General features: G+C 48.2%; 1 protein-coding gene across 1 annotated transcript; it reads right to left on the reverse strand.

Annotated features, from left to right (window-relative positions):
- Positions 1 to 3,513: 3,513 nt before the first annotated feature.
- On the reverse strand, positions 3,514 to 17,264 carry WNT8B (Wnt family member 8B). The gene is made up of 5 exons (XM_090057070.1): positions 17,250 to 17,264; positions 14,972 to 15,110; positions 13,335 to 13,460; positions 8,930 to 9,072; positions 3,514 to 4,524 (listed from the first exon to the last, which is right to left on the reverse strand). Exons 1-5 carry the CDS (start codon positions 17,262 to 17,264, stop codon positions 3,967 to 3,969), a joined length of 981 nt encoding a protein of 326 aa, XP_089913196.1. The 3' UTR covers positions 3,514 to 3,966.
- Between the last annotated feature and the right edge of the window lie 968 nt (positions 17,265 to 18,232).

The raw sequence follows: 18,232 nt of genomic DNA on the forward strand, positions 1-18,232 counted from the left end.
TGGAGAGGTGGGGGAGGCGGAGGCCTGTAATGGGGAACGAAGACACTAGAGGCAAACTGGGCAGGGGAGGGGTGGGAATGAGGGAGAAGCAGCCTGCCAGTGACAGCAGCTTTCCCCAGGAGGAAGAGCCCAGGTTCTTGAATCGGAGATCTAAGGGGCCAGAGCCACAGCTGGTGTAAGTGGTATTACTCCACCAAAGTCACTGGGACTAGACCTACATACACCAGCTGAGGACTTGGCCCCAAGAGGGCTCTGTGCTGGGTTTACATGAGAGGAAAGGGGTCTTTCCTGGGGTATGCAGCATATTGGGATGCTCTCGCCTAGCCTCCCGTGGCCAACTGGGGCATGGAGACACCAACCTGTCACCCAGGGAGGCAATATGGCTTTACAGGGCTCTAGTGCAGGGAGTGCCTTACCCTCAGGGCCAGGCTTCCTCTCAGGCAGGTGTGACACAGGGTATCTCCAACCCAGTGATTTAGTGCTAAAAGTCTCCATGACCCAACCAAAAGTCAATCATTTCCAGGCCCCTAAACCCTCAGCAACAAGGCAGAGAGTGGCCATCACTGCTCGGACACCACCGTGAGACACTAAACATGCAGGTGAAGTCTATTTGGGAGTCTGACCAGAGCGGAAGAAGCCCTGTGTTGTGGTAGAAGGGGAGGTTAGTCTTGAACAGGTCTCATTTGCATTGGAGACATGAGGATGTTGTTCCATCCAGGTTAAAAGGAGTAATTCAAAACTCCTTCAGCACCTCCAGAGTCTGCATGTGTAACCCTTACCATCAAGCAGGGGTCCTCCCTTGCATTTTCCTTTTGGGACCACTGCTGCCCCAGCATTACAGAAGGGGCATTGAATCCAAGTGATCTTACCCCAAATGCTTTGGAAACCCACAGTGTGGATTACTGGGCTTGGCAGACAAATAGAGATCATCTGCACTGGCCATGACTGGAAAGCGTGGTTTTGACAGCTGTATAGCAGATGCTGTATTTTATGCTTCCTGCTTAGCCATATGCACAAATATAGGTGTCTAAGTTGTGGCTAGCCCAAGAGTCCCACCTCTAGCCATACCCCAGGTCAGCAGTTCCCAATCTGTGGTACAGGTATCACCAGTAGTACACAGGCAACCTGTCAGTGATATGTGTTAACAGATTTATTATAATTACATGAGAAAAATTTGCTGGTGGTACTTAAGGTTGTATCATTTTCAGTAGGTGGTGGGCAGTCTGTCAGAGTTTGGGAACCGCTGCCCCTGGTCCTCAGTCCACATGTGGCAGGAAAGGATGACAGAATACCTAGGTGCTACCAGCTCCGTCAGTCAGTCACTGCACAGTGGTCTTCCCCTAGCAGTATTTAGAAGCCCATCACTTGCATAGCCCTGTGAAGGTGGCTGTATAAATAGGGCATCCTGAGATCCAGTGGGAAATACGTGCCTCAGATTAAGGAGCCGAGGGTGAGTCAATAGAAAATGTAATCTCTAGCCCTCCCATTTCCAACATCAGCCCTCAAACCACCTCCAGCATCTGTTCAACAGGTAAGCACTTGCCAGCTGACCCGCATAAATCTCCATTCATCCCAAGATCTGCAATCCAACGGCTCAAAGGTGACCTATGTAAGGTGAGATGCAGGGAGTCAGCCAAATTGTAGATGTCTCTATCAAAAACCACCCCATCAGAATTAGGCCCCCATATCCTCATCCTCAGAAGCAGCATCCAGACATGGAGTGTCCAAAAAAGACTGAGGTAGAAGAGGACTGGGCTCCGCACTTCAAGAGGGACATGGAGAACCTGGAGAGGGTCCAGAGGAGGCCACTCATATGGTTAGGGGCCTCTGTGGCCAGCCCTGTGGGGAGAGGCTGAGGGACCTGAATCTCTTCAGTCTCCACAAGAGGAGACTGAGGGGGGATCTCGTGGCTGCCTACAACCTTATCAGGGGCCACCACCAGGGACTCGGGGAAAGTCTGTTCACCAGGGCCCCCCTTGGAGTCACCAGGAACAATGGCCACAAGCTGAGGGAGGATAGGTTTAGGTTAGATATTAGGAAGAACTACTTCACGGTAAGGGTGGCCAGAGCCTGGAACAGGCTTCCCAGAGAGGTGGTGCTCTCACCTTCCCTGGAGATCTTCAAGAGGAGACTGGACAGGCACCTGGCTGGGGTCTTCTGACCCCTGCCACCCCCAGTGCTCCTTCCTGCCCATGGCAGGGGGTCAGACTTGATCTGTCTAGGTCCCTTCCCACTCGTTGACTCTATGACTGGGTGACACTGGCTGGAAAATGAGTGTCTCTATTGTCATACAGCTAGCTGCCCAATATGGCAAATTGGTTGCCATGTTTCAGCTGGGTCCGTAGTATGTCCACACTATAAATAACAGCACTGCAATTGGCCTGCCTTGTTGGCAACCTCAGGAAGAAGTGTCAAGACCTGAATGACTCAGAGAGACTTATTCCCCTTCTTACCTTTTTAGAGGCAATCAAAACACATTGGAGAAATTGTACAGAGGAAGATTGTCTTGCTTCTGCTCAAGATATCCCATTTCAATGGATACATGGGGGATCATGGTCTCTAGAGCAATAATTGCTAAAATATGTAGGTGTTTCAAAAGAAAAAAAATCCCAATGACTGAAGAGACACCAGCATTTTGCAAGCACTTGGCTACTGATTTATTGCATTCACTATTGGTTTACAAACACTGGCTACATGACAGGTCAAGTAGCCAGTCGTTTTGCTACACTGGCTTCTGATCAGTCTAAAAGAAACCTCAAACAGCTGAGCAGGTGATAAACACAGATCCCGTGGGGAAGCTCCTAGTTATGGTGACAGTGCTGTGAACTCCCCAGATCTCATGGCTGATATAACATATCCTGACCCTTTGTGAGGACCACAGATGAATCAGCCCAAACTTTACAACACTTGCTTAGCCTGAGGAATATATACAATAAATGGCAAAGCAAACGGTTACTCATACATCACAGAAACTGTGCAATAAATTAAACTTCAAAGTGCTTAACTTTCCTATTTACAACACAATTAAATAGTTACCAACATGATTCTCTCAGACTAGGAGAAAGCGTTTAGTAGTTAGCGCAAGGAGTAAGAGTGCTTGGAAAATACACCAGCAGGAATGTGCTCAGCTCCCCCTCACCAGGGACTTGGGGAGAAACAGGCAGGAGTGGTTAGAGCTGTGATCAAGGAGAGCATGTGAGGGCTTTATGGGGAAAGGACACTGGCCGCTGCAGGGCAACACAGATGCAGAGGCTCTGGAAAGGCAGAGGAAGCATTATCAGCAGCAAGTCATGGGATCCCTAGCAAAGGTCTTTCCAACAGTTACTTATTAGGCAAGTCAGTGGCACCTTGAACACTTCTGCCAGAGCTTCTTTGACTTAACACTGCAGTGCATGGTAGAGACTTGCATATGCTCCAAGGATGAGAAAGAGAGCTGGCTTTTTTTACTTTTTTAAAGGCCAGGCTGGGAATGTCTCTGGGAGTGAGGGTTTTCACACCATCTCTTTTCCTTTGATCTCAGGGCCCAGTAAAAATGAAGTGATTTCTCAGGGCCCAATAAAGAGGAAGAATGCCCTCTGCCTTTGCAGGACTAGATGCCAAGAATATTTAGCAAGCCCCTCAGTGGCTATGCTACAGGGGTGGACTATGCTACAGGGCTGCTGTCCAGACCCAGCAAGGGCTTCTTGCGCTCCCTGAAGTTTCCAGTGCTACTACCCAGTTTTGCCAATCTAGACTACTAGCATGGTGCAGGCAGCTGGGACAGGAAGGTTCTGTGGCTCACTCGCAATGATGATGTGCTTGCTGCGGGGACACAGGCTAAAACTGCAGTTTGCCTCAAATCCAGAGTCACCCCTGCAGCAGGCAATGATGTGGCTCTGGATTTTAGGGGCTGGGCTTTTGGACTAGACCAGAGATGGGAGAACCTGCTGCCCATGGGGGAAGGGGCAATGGGGCCATGGAAGGGTGCTAAGGCTTCCTCTTGAGCTTGCGGGTAGCTCCGCCACCCCCACTCCGCTCCCGCTTCTCCTTGCGGACACAGAAGTACTTGGTGACCCTCTTGCGGCACTGCTCGCACCGCACGGCACAGCACCAGTGGAACTTGCAGTTGCAGCTGGACACCATCTCAGCCCGGCGCTCTTCCACTGCCAACCCACAATCCCCACACAGCCGCCGGCAGCTCCGCTTCTCCCACTTGCTCAGTGCCTTGCCTCGCTTAAGGCACTCCCTGCCCTCAGTTCCCAGCAGCCCCAGAGTCTTGTTCTCCAGGCAGTAGTCAGGGGAGTCTTCCAAGTGGACCAGCTCCTTCTTGGAGATGGAGCTGAAGGTCTCAGTGATGGCACCCCGGTTAGCAGCGCTGTTGCCTGCCCCTTGCAGCAGGTCCACTTTCAGGGCCTTGTGGTACTTCTCCTTGAGATAGGTGCCCACCTCCCGGAACTCGGGCAGCTGCAGCCAGCAGGTCTGGGTGGTGCAGCTGCCCGACACTCCATGGCACTTACAAGTCCGTTTCATGGTCCCTTTCACTGCCTAGAGATAGGGGGGGAGGCAGAGACGGTGTCAGAATGAGGCCCATAATCCAGGACATGCTTTCTTGCGGTGTGTTGCAATCTACCTCTAGTTGCCAGGAAGGTTAACCCCTTTTTAGTTAAAGGGACAATGTCAAGGTAAAATCTTGGAGGTAAATCCAATCCAATCTGGTGTCTGAACTAAGAGATCAACACAGAAAGGATTCTACAAGGGCTGTGGGCACCACAGCGGCAGCAAGCATTATGGTGATGCTGTTGCACACCCTGCTCTGTGTGGAAGGAAAGACCAAAATGAATCTGCTTCACTTCATACACACTGGGTTTTGCTTTTGGCAGCGGTGCCAAGCTGTTCTGTTTGGGCTGCAAATACGGCATGGCAGGTAGAGATTTAAAATGAAAGAACCAAACTCTTTGAACTGGAACTACAGGCAGCTGTGTTTGTCAATCCCCTTCTCTCCTCCATATTTAAATGCTTGACCAAAATTACATGACAGTCTCTGTCTAACCTCATAGGGCAAGGCATGGCACTTCTGCTTCCAGCAAGGAAACTGCCCCTTATGGCTTGTATTCTGATTGGCACCTGGGTTTTGAGCACCTTGTTGAGGCTACCCCAGATGCAAGCATCCCCACAGCAAAACCCTACATGCATTTTCCCATTTCTGCTCTTTCCCATCTCTGCCTGAAGGAACCACCCATGGTTCTTTGGACTAACATGAACTAAGATTTTTGCCAGATGAATCATATCAACTGAGGGAGTACTTCTCTGTGCTCTGTAAGTCTGTGTCCTCACTGCTAAGCAGATGGATTATGGCTCAAGTTAACCTCCTAGTGTGAGGGGAAAAACAGACATTATAGGAATAATGGAAATATGGTGGATCACTAGCTATGACTGAAATACATATATTGAAGAATACACACTTCTTAGGAAGGACAGAAATAAAAGTAAAGGCAGTGAGGCAGCACTATATATTAATGAAATAGTAGACTGGAAGGGAATAAAAAGCAATTGCAAAGACCAGAGATGGTCAACCTCTGGCCCATGGCCAAATGCAGCCCATGGAGCCACTGCATTTGGCCTGCAAGGCACCCCACAAGTTGGGAAATTTGCCCCCCCCGGCCAAATTCCCAAACTCCAGTTGCCACATGGCTGGGCACAGCTGGGCTGTAGTCCTTTCCCCCCATGGGACTGAGCTATGTCTCCTCCCTCTGACATCTGAGCCAAGCCATGCCCCCTATCCCTCCATGGAGTCAAGCTGGGGCCAAGCCACACGCCCTTACTGCAACAGGCTGGGTTGGGACCGGGCTACATCCCCTTTCTCCTGGGTGCGGGGCAAGTCACACTCCCTTCCCTGTAGGGGATCAAGCCCCACCCCCGCACATCTGGACAGTGCCTACTAAGCCTGCCTAGATTGCTGATTCAGGACTACCAGCCCAATCCAGCCCACAGATGGACTGAACCCTGCCCATCTGGCCCACTGGGATAAAGGTTTAGCACCACTGGCATAGACAAAACAGGATATGTCAGGGTTAAATTTACGCTAGGAAGGATTAATAACAAAGCTGCTTTAAAACGATTGTGTTGGGAGTGGGGTTATAGAACCCCAGGTTTAGATTCAGAAATAGCTAAGCTTTGGGGAGAATGTAGTAACACTGGAAACTGTATAATTATGTGAGATGTCAATTTACCTGCTTTAGACTTAATAACAAATGCTACCAATAATGGTAGAGTGCAGATATTTTTGGAACAGTTAACTGAGATTTCTCTATCAAGTGGCTATTGTGCCAACAAGAGGTAATGGTATGTTATAGCTAGGTTGGGACTTTCTACAAGAACTGGTCATGGAAAAAAATCTGGAATCGAGCAAACAGTTCATTTCAGTTTAAATTGCTGGAGAGGACAAACAAGAATAGGTTTACAATAAATGTTTTGGACTTCAGAAAGTCTTTATTTGAGAAACTAAGTTAAAGAAGTTGACTGGAATTAAGAGCTAAAGGACTTAGATGGAGAAGTGTCATGGAACTACTTTAAGGCAAAAGGAGAAATATTCATGGGAGCTCACATCCCAAGCAGAAGAAGAAAACACGTAGGAAAGGACTAACCTACATGGATTCAGAGGACTCTCAAATGGCCATTAAGAATAGTCAGAGGATCCAGTAACAATGGATAATAGAACTGATCTGTAAGGAGAAATGTCTTTCCCTGATGAAAGAATGGAGAGATACAGTGTGAATGGCCAATGATTTAACCTTGCGAAGGAGATAAAAACAAAGAGCAAAAGCCGATACAGTAGGGGTGCGTGAAACGGGTCGTATTCGATTTGGATTTGGCCCAAATCAGAGACAGTGATTCTATTTGTTGATTCATATCACTATCTCTGATTCGATTCCGCTAAATCTGAATCTGAAGATTCAACACTGATTTGGAGAATCAGCAATTCAGACATAGACACAGCTTTAAAAGTTTTTTCTACATACCTTGAGGTACCAGCATGGCTTATGATCGCTGCGATGCTGGGGCGCATGGAGCATCCCACAGGAGTGCAGGGGGGCCCTCCACGTGCTTGGTGGTGAACCTGGAAGTGGACTGGAAGTACTTCCGGTCCACTTCCAGGTCTCCTAGGAAGCATGCAGGGAGCCTCCCCTGCATCCCCCTAGCTCGGGAATTGGTCATGGGGGACCCCAGGTGCCCCCCCCAGACCCAGGAGGCACCAGTCACTGAGCCAGGGAGGCACAGGGGACCCCTCCCCCCCGTGCACTCCCTGGCGGACCCGGAAGTGGACCTGAAGTGCTTCTGGTCTACTTCTGGGTCTGTTGCTGAGTGCGCTGGAAAGCCCCCCCATACTTCAGTGGGACACTCCATGTGCCCCAGCATCACAGCACTCATGAGCCCCTGATACCCAGAAGTATGTAGAAAAAGCATTTAAAGCTGTGTCTGTGTCCGAATCTCCGAATCTTTCCGAATCGATTTGGAGGGTTCTGATTCGATTCAGAGAATTTAAAGCGTCCTCTGATTCGATTCAGATTTGGAGATTCAGCCACCAAATTGAATGAGGGATCGAAGCTTCGCACAACCCTATTGGCTACTAAATGGGAATTAGGACACTATTATTGGAATTATCAGTCTAGATGAAAGCCCAACATCTATGACAAAATTGAGAGCTGCAGATAATCTTGATTTCAGAATAGTGAAGGAACTGGCACATGAAACAGTAACCACTTTAGTATAAATATTCAGTGAATCCATTTGGAAACAGTACTATTGAGGACGATCACTCCCATATATACTGAATGTATTCAATATATTCAAAAGAGGATGAAAGAGTGACCCAGGAATGACAAGCCTCTTGTATGATACTGAAAGCCAGAGCTGCTAAACAGAGGTTGAACATAAAAACATAAGAATTGCCACTTGCTGGGTCAGAGCATAAGGCCATCTTGCCCAGTATGCTGTGTCACACGGTGGCAGAGACTGGATGCTGAAAGGGAGAGAGAACTGGGTATGGCCAGGGTTTTTTCCACTTTTTCTTTTCCACTTGCAGCCTCCAGCATTTAAGGTCTAGGTCTAGGAAATTCTGATTCAGAGGTTGTACCCCTAACTCCCATGCTCAACAGCTACTGGTGCCCCTTTCCTCCAGGAATTCATCCAATCCCTGTTTGAATCTGGCTAAACTGTCAGTTTTCACAACATCTTGTGGCAATGAGTACATGCTGTGTGAAAAAGAACTTCATTGTCTTAGTCTTAAGCTTAATGCCTACTAGTTTCATTTTGTGACCTCTAGTTCAGGTAGGAGTTGCCTAAGGAAGACCTGTGTTACATTGGCTCCAGGGACTAAAAAGAAAAAAGTATGGGGTAACATGTAACATGACTGGATGAAAGCAGCTCACAGGCTAGCAGGGGTGTAATTATAATGATCCTGGAGTTTGGTACCTTAGGACTGATGAATAATTACCCAGACTTTGTCATTCTTTAGGCTCCAGGGCTGGCCAGCAGTCAGTAGAGCTGCACCTGAATTATGCACTAGAATAAGCTATTTGATGCAAACCCCTGCATGACCGTGAGTACGCTAGGGCTCAACAGCTTCACCGGTTGTCAGTGAGCAATGAATGAAGTAGGGCTTTTCTGGCTGCAGACAGGGCCACCAATGAGGAGGAGCAGGACTGAGATCCACCTCTACCTGCCAGCTTCTGCCCCTGACCTTGGCCCTGCCTTTGCCCCACCATGATGTCTTACTGGCTCTCTTCTCTCCCCATGCTTGGCTCTGCAATCACTTCTTTTGACTTTCTCTTGAATATCTGATATTAGCCACAGTTTGTATAAGAATAACGGAGCAACTAATCAACTAGCACAGGAAAACCTGTCTTTCTTACTGACCTATTCATTTCCTGATAGAGAGAAAGGGCCTCACCTTTCTGCCAGCCTCATTGTTGTGCAAGTTCATTGCTGCTCTGGCATCTTGTCCTGTCTCAAGTGCATCCACAAACTGCTTGGAAATGGCTTCCCCAAAGCCCACATTATCACTGCAGCCTCCCCAGAGCCAGCCTTGTCCACCTGTAGAAAGAGACAAGATGGGCAGGTCAAGGCAATTCACCTTCCTGGATTCTGCAGGTACAGCATGGCACTGCTCCAGGGCTAGGATGCAGCATGGTTGCCATTTCTGTGGCAAATGCAAAGAGTCCCTTGCCTTTTTATATTTTCGGCTCCTCTCCTCTCAGCCTCATTCAGGGTTGGATAGTGGCTCCTGAGTGAACCAGACAGGGAGCAGAAGCTAGATCTTCCCAGGGAAAACATCTCATGAATCCAGAGACTTTCTAAGAGCTGAAAGCTATTTCCTGACATCATGTGTTCACTTTAATGAAGGCAGTGTGTCTTTAGCAGGTGTTAAATTGTTACCCCTCTCAACTTTAACTGGATCAGATTTATATATGTTAAAGACTCACTGGGTGCATCTACATGTTGCCCTATGGTGACACAGTGATGTGCTACATCACTATATGGTGTGTTACGGTGATGTAGCAATCCCACGGGTCTACACATGATCATCTGCTACATTACCATAGCAGTTCACTCCCTGTTTATAGTGTGCCGCTACAGTGATGTAGCAGGAAAATCTAAGTGTGTGCTGCTTGTATGGTGTAGTACTTGCTCATACTGTGCCATGCTCTAGTACTTCCGAAAGTACCTTTACTGGTACCTTAAACATCCTAGTCTAGACCCACCACAGAGGCAAGAGCATTCATTTACTTTAAACCTGAGGGGTCTTAAACCCCTCAGTGGTTATCATCTGATGAACTAGGTTGTTGCCTACAAAGGCTCATGCCTCTCTGAGTTTCTAAGTGCCACCCTTATCTGCCTTCTGCTAGTGGTAAGGGTAATTCATGAGCCTAGATCAGTGATTAGAGTAAATCAAAGGGGTCAGACTGATTCAGGGTAGGACTTTCCATTCCAGTTGTCCTTCAGTTCTGTGGTATAAGTTCCACAGATGCCATGCACCCCTCAGGATGCAAAGATCAAGAGCTCAACATGGTTTTTAAGTCAGAGCTAAACATATTACAGGCAAAAACTAAGCGCATTTATAGACAAGCTCTTGGAGGTGGGGGAGGGAGGGCACTTTAAATAGTGTAGCTCCAAGAGCCTTACTAAATAAGTACCTGGAGCCTCACATGTATCAGTGTCCCTCTGTTGAAAAATAGTGGCAGGGTACTTTGAACTAAAGTTTGTCAAACAAGCTCCAGTTTAAAGTGTTCTGCCACCATTTTTCAGTACAGGGATGCTGATACATGTGATGTCTACTGCAGTAATTACAGCATCTCAGAGCAGCCTCCCTGCACATGTTCAGTCCCAGCCAACTCATTCCAAAACTGCGGGATCATTCACAGATAAGGCAGTATGAAGTGTGCAAGTGGGGCTGGACCAAGTGTTAAAGGCAAGTGGCACAGAGTCTGGGGAAACCCTTTCTAGGCAATCCATAAAGATAAATTTAGGGAGATTGAATGCGGGGGCCCTATTTGATGCTTTTAAAAATGAAAAACACTTTAACTACTTAACAGCACCATACCTAGACTCCTGGTATCCCCGGACTAACTTTTAGTATCAGGCCCCCCTTCACTGGAGTTAATGATGATAATAATCGGACAATGGAAAACAAATTACCATTTTCAGACCTCCTTTCCGTCCAGGCCCTGGGCAGCTGCCTGGTTCACCCATGCCTATGTCCAGCTGTGCTACTTAAACAGCAAAAAATCCTTTTGACAGCCACTCTGCTATGTGAAAATGCTACCCAGCTCAGGGGATCTGTGCATTTGGGTTTCACAGCTGCTGGTTTTGGTGAATAAAATGATTGCTTTTCACTCCAGCTATTCCAGCAAAGTTCACTCCAATGACAGGGGCCTGATGTCTGTTTCATTTTTTTTTTTTTTGGGGGGTGGGGTAGGTGGAGACTGTTTACTAAGCTCCACTCAGCTACAGAAACCCAAGACAGACAAGGGACAGGCACAGGTATCACTGAGCCCACAGCTGGGTTTTTTAAACCTCTATTACAGAGAGGGGGAAGCTGGCAAAAAACCCAGCCTGAAAAAAAATAACTCAGGAGTGCTTATATAATGAGCATGTCAGACCAGGAGTCACTTGGCAGATAATTAATATGAGGTGAAACCATGCTATTTTTTGTGGTTACACTTCAAGGTGGAGCTGAATTTCCAAAGCCTTTGTGTGATAGTTTGGTTTTGGTAGAAGTGAGGGGTTGCTCTGCTGAGAGGGGTCTGGGAGGGGAGGGGAGTGGAGGGGTGCCTGCCACAGGTTGACTGTGCTCTGAAGGGGCACACTGCCACCGTCCCTGCCACAGGTTGACTGTGCCCTGAAGGGCCACACTGCCGCAGGGTGTAAAAATCTGTTTTTTGGTGGCCCCAAGCAAATGGCAGCCATGGGGCCATCAACCCCTCTTGCCTCCTCCCCTCCTCTTATTTACACATCAGTCTAGCCTCCCGGGCACGGATGCTGAGAGTCCCAAAGCAGTGTGGAAAGAAAGAGGATGATTGGAAGGGTTTCAGAAAAGGGGCCAGATCCCCAGCTGGTGTAAATCAGCAACAGGACTTGTCATTGTCTGAACAGGCTGTGGCTTATAAAACATTTGGGGACTGTTTTGGATAGAAAGTTCTGACTGAATGGAAGTAATTTGTCATGATTCCCATCAAGGAGCTGGTAGTGCTCTCCCTACCTTGGGGGTCTTTAAGAGAAGGCTGGATAGGCATCTGGCTGGGGTCATCTGACCCCCGCACTCTTCCCTACCTAGGCAGGGGGTCGGACTCAATGATCTGTTCAGGTCCCTCCTGACCCTATGACTCCATGAATCTATGTCATTTCATCTCAGTTCGGTGTAAAAGGGCTCTATGCTCCTCATTCAAGTCATTAACTTCCCCTGCACTCCCATGTCTTTAACCTGCCATGACTTCCTAAAGTATCTACACATCAGCTGGCATCTTCAGAAAGGTTAATATGAGGCACAGGCCCTCTCCAGAATGGCTTGGATTTCCACGTGCTGTTCTCTCTGGTGGGTTATCAGAGCGTGCTTTCTCAATAATGCTGCAAATAGAAAATACACACTGACATTCACAATAATGCAAATATTCACAGATAACTTGTGAATCAAGGGGTTTGTGCTACAAGTAGGTGCATTGTACTGAACTGAGTTTCAAGGTATTCAATACACAAAGGACTGAATGAATGTCAGAACGGAAAAATCCAGATTAAACTGGAGGCAATGCTGAAATGTTGCTGTGGTGTGTCATGGCATTTGTCTTTCAGGGGTCTTATATTCCATTACAGGATGGACTCCCCAGCTACCCTGTATGCCTCCTGGTGCACCACAGTCTCCTCTTACAATGCGAGTGAAGCAATGAATTTGGTTGCCTTGTCATCCAACTGTCCCACAGATTAGCTGAGCAAAAATGTGGGCATCAAAAAACTGGCTTCTTTTAAACTTAATAAAGCCAAATTGGCTAGATAGCCATGTTCAGTTTGTCCCAGACTGCTTAATAATGCTGAGTGGAGAACATTAACTATTCACTCAGGGTTTTGTTTCAGTGCATTTGGTGTGAAAGGAAAAGGGAATGGCGCCTCAGAGCAGGGGATTTTGGAAGCTTTGGGGTCCCTGTTTAGAAATGGTTCAGATAGCTTTCTTCCTTAGGTCTGCAGACCCCAGAAGCTATGAGGTCTCTGACCTACAAGTAGGCCAACAGACAGACTTCTGAGCAGCCTAGTGGGTATCTTAGCAAGAATCCAGCCAGGTTTGTGATGGGACTTCTGGTTTCTAGCAGAACTTTGTTGAAATTGTACCCTGCTCACAGAAGAGGAAGATGTTGATGAACAGGCAAACACTGCTGAAAAAATGTTTGTTAAAGCTTGTCTAGCAGCCCTCATGTTTAGACTCTTGGTTCAGATTCTCCCCACACCTATGCTGGATTTATATTGGTACCACGTTTACTGCCATCAATGGAGTTGCTCCTGATTTACACCAGTATCAGTGAGGGAAAAATCAGCTACATTACATGAGCTATGCTATTTAGACAAGAAATTCAGACCCAGATCCTCAACTGGTGAACACTGGTGTGGCACCACCAACTTCCATGGAGCTACGCTGACTCATAGGAGCTGAGGCTCTGGCCCTGGAACATTTCCTGACCCCACAGGAAGGAGCTATTTTCTCCCTAGGGGAGTTAAGAGGAGTTAAGAGATGTCCTTCTGCCCCCTTCTTTGCTCAAGACCTCTATAACCATGGGGCGTGATGCAGAGATTACAGCAGATCTGGTTCTTACCCAACTGTCCATTACGGGAGTCATCACAGCCGCAGTTGTCAAAATCTCCTAGGCTGCAGTTCCGAGTCAGTGTGTACATGACACCTGCTGAGCTGATGGCATGGACAAAAGCTGTTTCACGGTTTGCTGTCAGGCAAGAACACAAAGCAGAGGCTAAAGACTTCACTGCAGGGTCAGGGATAAAATCAGCTCCCGCCATGGGGGAGGTTGGACAGGAAGCAAAGATGCGAATAGCTGGTCCCAGTGGGTCAGAGATGAGAGAATATGGAGTGGATTAGTTTTGTACTTTCTCCCTTTTGCCTGGGCTACATGGAGATCAGAGGACCCAGGGTGAGCAGAACAGCTTTATCCTGTTGCGGAGAATGCATAAGTGAATTTAACACTGGTGAAATACACTGACTGGAAAGCCCTGGAATCGGTCAGGGCTGATGGCCATTCCCTGTGCAAACCTCACACATGGAAGGCTGCCAACATACATCAGCTTAGAGCTGCTGGGACCTGCTCTAGGCATCAGATCAGTCCCCGTGGTCTGCTCAAATGTTGGCCTCTGCTGAGACCACCAGCCAAAGGGGGCCATTCAGGACCTGCAGTGAGACTGAACCTGCCCACTAGTAACTGGGTTGAAACTATTCACTTATCTCAGTGAGATCACCAGATGGTAACAATCTTTGGTTAACAGAAAATATAAGCCAGGGCTGGATGTGTGGTGGTAAACCTTGGTATAAAGGGATCTGCATCCCACTGCAACCCCTCCAGCCCCAGCCTTCCAGGCTGGTGACAAGACCCTTGGAACCACTTCTCTAATCCATTGCCCTAGGGCCCAGCAGTCCCCTGCATCCAGAAGGTGGGAACTCAGCCCCAGTAGCATGTGTGTAATTAAGGGGCTTGGGTCTAGGGAGTGACATCTTCCCCCTGGATGCCAGGGGGTAAGAAAAGTGCTGACGAGGCTGAGGCATTTCCATACCCCACCATATATGTCTGTGGCAGCTATCAGCTACTTTACTTCCCCTGCAGTGGCTCAAGTCACCAGTGCAGAAGTCCTGAGGCTGGGCAGGGATTGTAACTCAGCCTCTGAGAAGCATTGGTGGGCCAAAAAATGTGACTGAGCTTCTCTCTTTAGCCAACTCCCCCTGCTTGCCTTTTCTTTCAACTTAGGCCTGCTCGTAGCCTCCCACATCTTTCTCACAGCACATCAGTGGCAGTTTCTAGGGACTGGCCTGTTTCCCAAGAACAGAATGCCTGGTAGGATCTAGCCATCTCCTCCTCAGGGAGCTTTGGACTAGTTTTCATGGCTCCTCGTCACAGGGTTGGCAGGCATTTCAGTGGAAAACCTCAAGCAGCCAGGTCTGAGTCTATTGTAAACAGCCTGGTCCTAAGCCAGCTAGAGCCCTGTTGTGATGTTTGCATTGCAATGTCCCCATGCTGCCTGGGCTAGAATCCTGTTCCCAAAACATGGCTGGCTGAAAGGTCCCCCAAAAAGATGTCTCCAGAGAGACGATGCCTTGGAGAGAAAGATTCTAACATAATGTGTGGAAGTGGAACCCAGGAGAGGGAGACCACAGTGAAGCAAGGAGGGCCCTATGGGCTCTAACCTGTGGTGAAAGGGTCCCAGTAGCTGTATCCAATTCTTTCCTTACCACTACGCAGCCCACCATGGCTGGAGAGCTGCAGTGCTCTCTCAGGGCAGTTCCAGCGGTCCCAAGCAAACTGGAATTTGCACTCCTCGATGCCGCTCTGTGCTCCAGCGGCCACACTACTGGAGTAAATGAGGTACGCCTACAAGAGAAGACAGTTGTCAGAACGGAAGGTAGTTTTTCAAGGAGGGTAGCAGTGGGAGGGGACTCCACACAGTCCCCCACCAACCTGCCTCACCGCTGGGCACAGTGAAACAAGTCAATGGGGGCCACTCCTGGACCACTGCCAAGCCACTGCTGAGCACCCAGTTAAGCATGGCAGTGGTCACTGTTATGTTTCAAAACAGACTTTCACAGCTCCAGTTTGCACTGGGGTTTGAAAGAGGAACTAGCAGCCAGGACCTCTACATGCATTAGTGGAGCATTGTGCAAGTCACTTAACTGCCTGGTGTCTCAGTATCCCCAAGTGCCACATGAAGATAGCAATCCTAACCTACCTGTGGTTCCCTAGAGCTTGGGCAGTCACAGGGGCTAAAGTGCTATTATTTGGGCAGCTCTGGAATTTACACGATAAAAACAGCAGAAAGAGGGAACAGTCAATGCTCTTGCTCCCTTCGTCAAAGTCCTGGGCAGCTAGCTGAGGGTCAGACTGTCCCCAGTGGACATTTCCACTGAGTTATTCGAACAAAGCTGAACAGGACTGATGGGAAATGGATTTAGTCTTCTCAGGGATCAGGAATCATCCGAAGCAAAGGGAGTAGCACAACAGAGTTCCTGGCTCCTACTCCCTCCCTCTGCTCTGGTGTGGACAGCCAGGTCTTCAGCTGGTGTCCAGCCAAAGGAGTTACACTGATTTATGCTTGCAGAGCAGTAAAGACCAGCCCATGTCATGTACAGTCCTGAATTCTATGTGGTTGCTATGTGATCACTGCACTGGGACTCAGTAAGACATGGGTTCTCTTTGGGGATCTGTCACTGAGTAGCTGATCACCCTATAGTTCTATGCCTCAGTTTCCCCATCTTGTATAATGGGGATATGATACTGACCTTCTTTGTAAAGTACTTTGGGGTCCTCTTATGAGAAGAATGAGGGAGGTGTTATAATTTGTAGTGACAGAATGATGTTGTAGTCATGACAGTCCAGAAAATATGCAAGAGGCATGGATTTCTTAGGGCGGTATTTTTACTGGATTGATTGTATAGTTGGGATAGAGTTAGGCATGCTTTCAAATGCAAGACATTCTTTTTCAGGTCTATATCATAATCATGTCAAATGTAATCAGGCATAGGGAATAAAAGGTATAAATAGCTGCACTGATTTACGTGTCACATGAGATCAGTCCCACAGGATCTGCATCTTCTCCCAAACTGGATCCAAACAAATGCAAAAAAGTCCAATTCCTTCAGCTTTGAAAACAATCTGAGCTGAAGAGATTGTCATCCTAGCTGTTCCTGATGTGTGGGAACCCTCTCCCAGGCCACTGGGCTCTGGGGTAAAGCCATTGCATCATAATGTTGCAATGCTTTGAGTAGAGCAGGACATTTTTTTCTGTGAACAGTGAGTTCATCAAAAACCAGAATTCTTGGGCAGCTAGAATAGCACACTGACTTGGAGTGAATTTGGCAAATAGGTTGGGCTGGGGGAAAGATTTAAAAAGCACTGAAATAGTCATGTTGCCATTTTCAAAACAAAATTTTCTGACCTTTTGTTTCACAGTGATGTTTTGAAGAGCTTCACCTTCCACAAACACACCTCACCAAGTCAAGGAAATAAAGAGCTGCTCAACCTGAAGGAGGCATCCTAGTCTCCCAGTGCATGAAGGGCCATGAAGGGCAAAGTGGTGTCTCTGAGGATATATATGATGTACTTTTCCATCCCAGAAGTGTCTCAGGGGAGTGAGCAATGCCAGGCTGTCTTTGAAATGGTGGAAGAATGGGACCCAACTTATATTGCAGGTGCAGCTGGATGGGAGGCAGGAGTAATCTTTCCAACTAATGTATTTGGGAACAGCCAGATATGATTACAGGAAGATAGGTGGTGAGCCAGATTCTCAGATGGTGCCAGTGAGCACAATTCTTACACCTGGGCCCAAGGGTCTAAAACCCGTTCTGCTCTCTGTAAGTAGAACCCGTTGTCTCCCAGAGAGCAGCATGGAAATGCCTCCTATTCCAGAGTGTTTCTGGTTCCTCTGTGACTGGGAGAACAGGGCTGGAGAAAGAAGAAAGGAGCTAGGTCCCCATCAGGGTTTAGTGGAATCAGGATCAAAGAGATTTGTCTTACCTTCGGACCGGTCATCAGAAAATTATTCACTGACCTGGAAGAAAGAGAACAGAACATCAGTGAACGGGAGTCAATGGCAGCTCTGCTTGTTGGAATGCCTGGAATTCCAGTGCCCTGCTCACCATCCCAGAGCTGCTCACACCTCTGAGCAGCGGCCTCCTGGCAGCTCCACCCCAAGCCAGAGCTCTACTTCACCCTCTTTGTCTGTCCACACCCTGAAGACTGACCCCTCTCCTCACCTTGCAGCTCCCCCTGCCTTGTGACAGTGCTTTCTCCTCTCCTTCTCACAGCCCCACAACCTGTGAAACAATACCCTCCCTTCCTCTTCTCACAGCTCCCTAACCCGAGGCAGCACACCCACTTCTCTCTTTGGTCTTGCCAACCCACAGCTGCATCCTTGCTCCTCTCCTCACAGCCCTCCATCCTTAGGCAGCTCTGTCCGCTCTTCATAAATACTGTTCACCCTCACCCCACCCCTTTGCCCCCTGCACACACTTAAGGACAGCAGTCTCCTTTTCTTGTCCTAAGAGCTGCCCCATCTCCAGGGGAAGTGGGCCCTCTCTGCACAGCTGTCTTCATCCCAACCAAAGTGATTCCCTCTTCCTTCCTCACAGCTATCCCTCCCATCCTCTCTCTCCTTGTTTCATTATCAGGCTCATTCCAACATGGTTTTCTATTTCAAAATGACTGTATCTTGACCCAGGAGGGTTGACCTGCTTGTACAATACATGCCCTAAATGCTGTGCTGGGAAGTGCCATTGAATTTACTGTACAGCCCCAAAATGGTGGAACAGGGCCCTAGTGTCCATGGAAACCACATCTTAGGTGTGCTACCTCTATTTAGCCTACTCTTAAGGTGGATCTTGTATATGTGAGGGGTCACACAGACAGAAAGAAGGAGACCACATCTTTGCTTCTCCCTTGTTGTGTTTATCTGTTTCCTGGACTGTCCTTCCCTGTGTTATCCATCTTGCAGAGTAAAG

Source organism: Crocodylus siamensis, chromosome 7 (genome assembly GCF_052110815.1).
Source record: "Crocodylus siamensis isolate JL-2025a chromosome 7, ASM5211081v1, whole genome shotgun sequence".
In the NCBI taxonomy this organism is placed as follows: domain Eukaryota; kingdom Metazoa; phylum Chordata; order Crocodylia; family Crocodylidae; genus Crocodylus; species Crocodylus siamensis.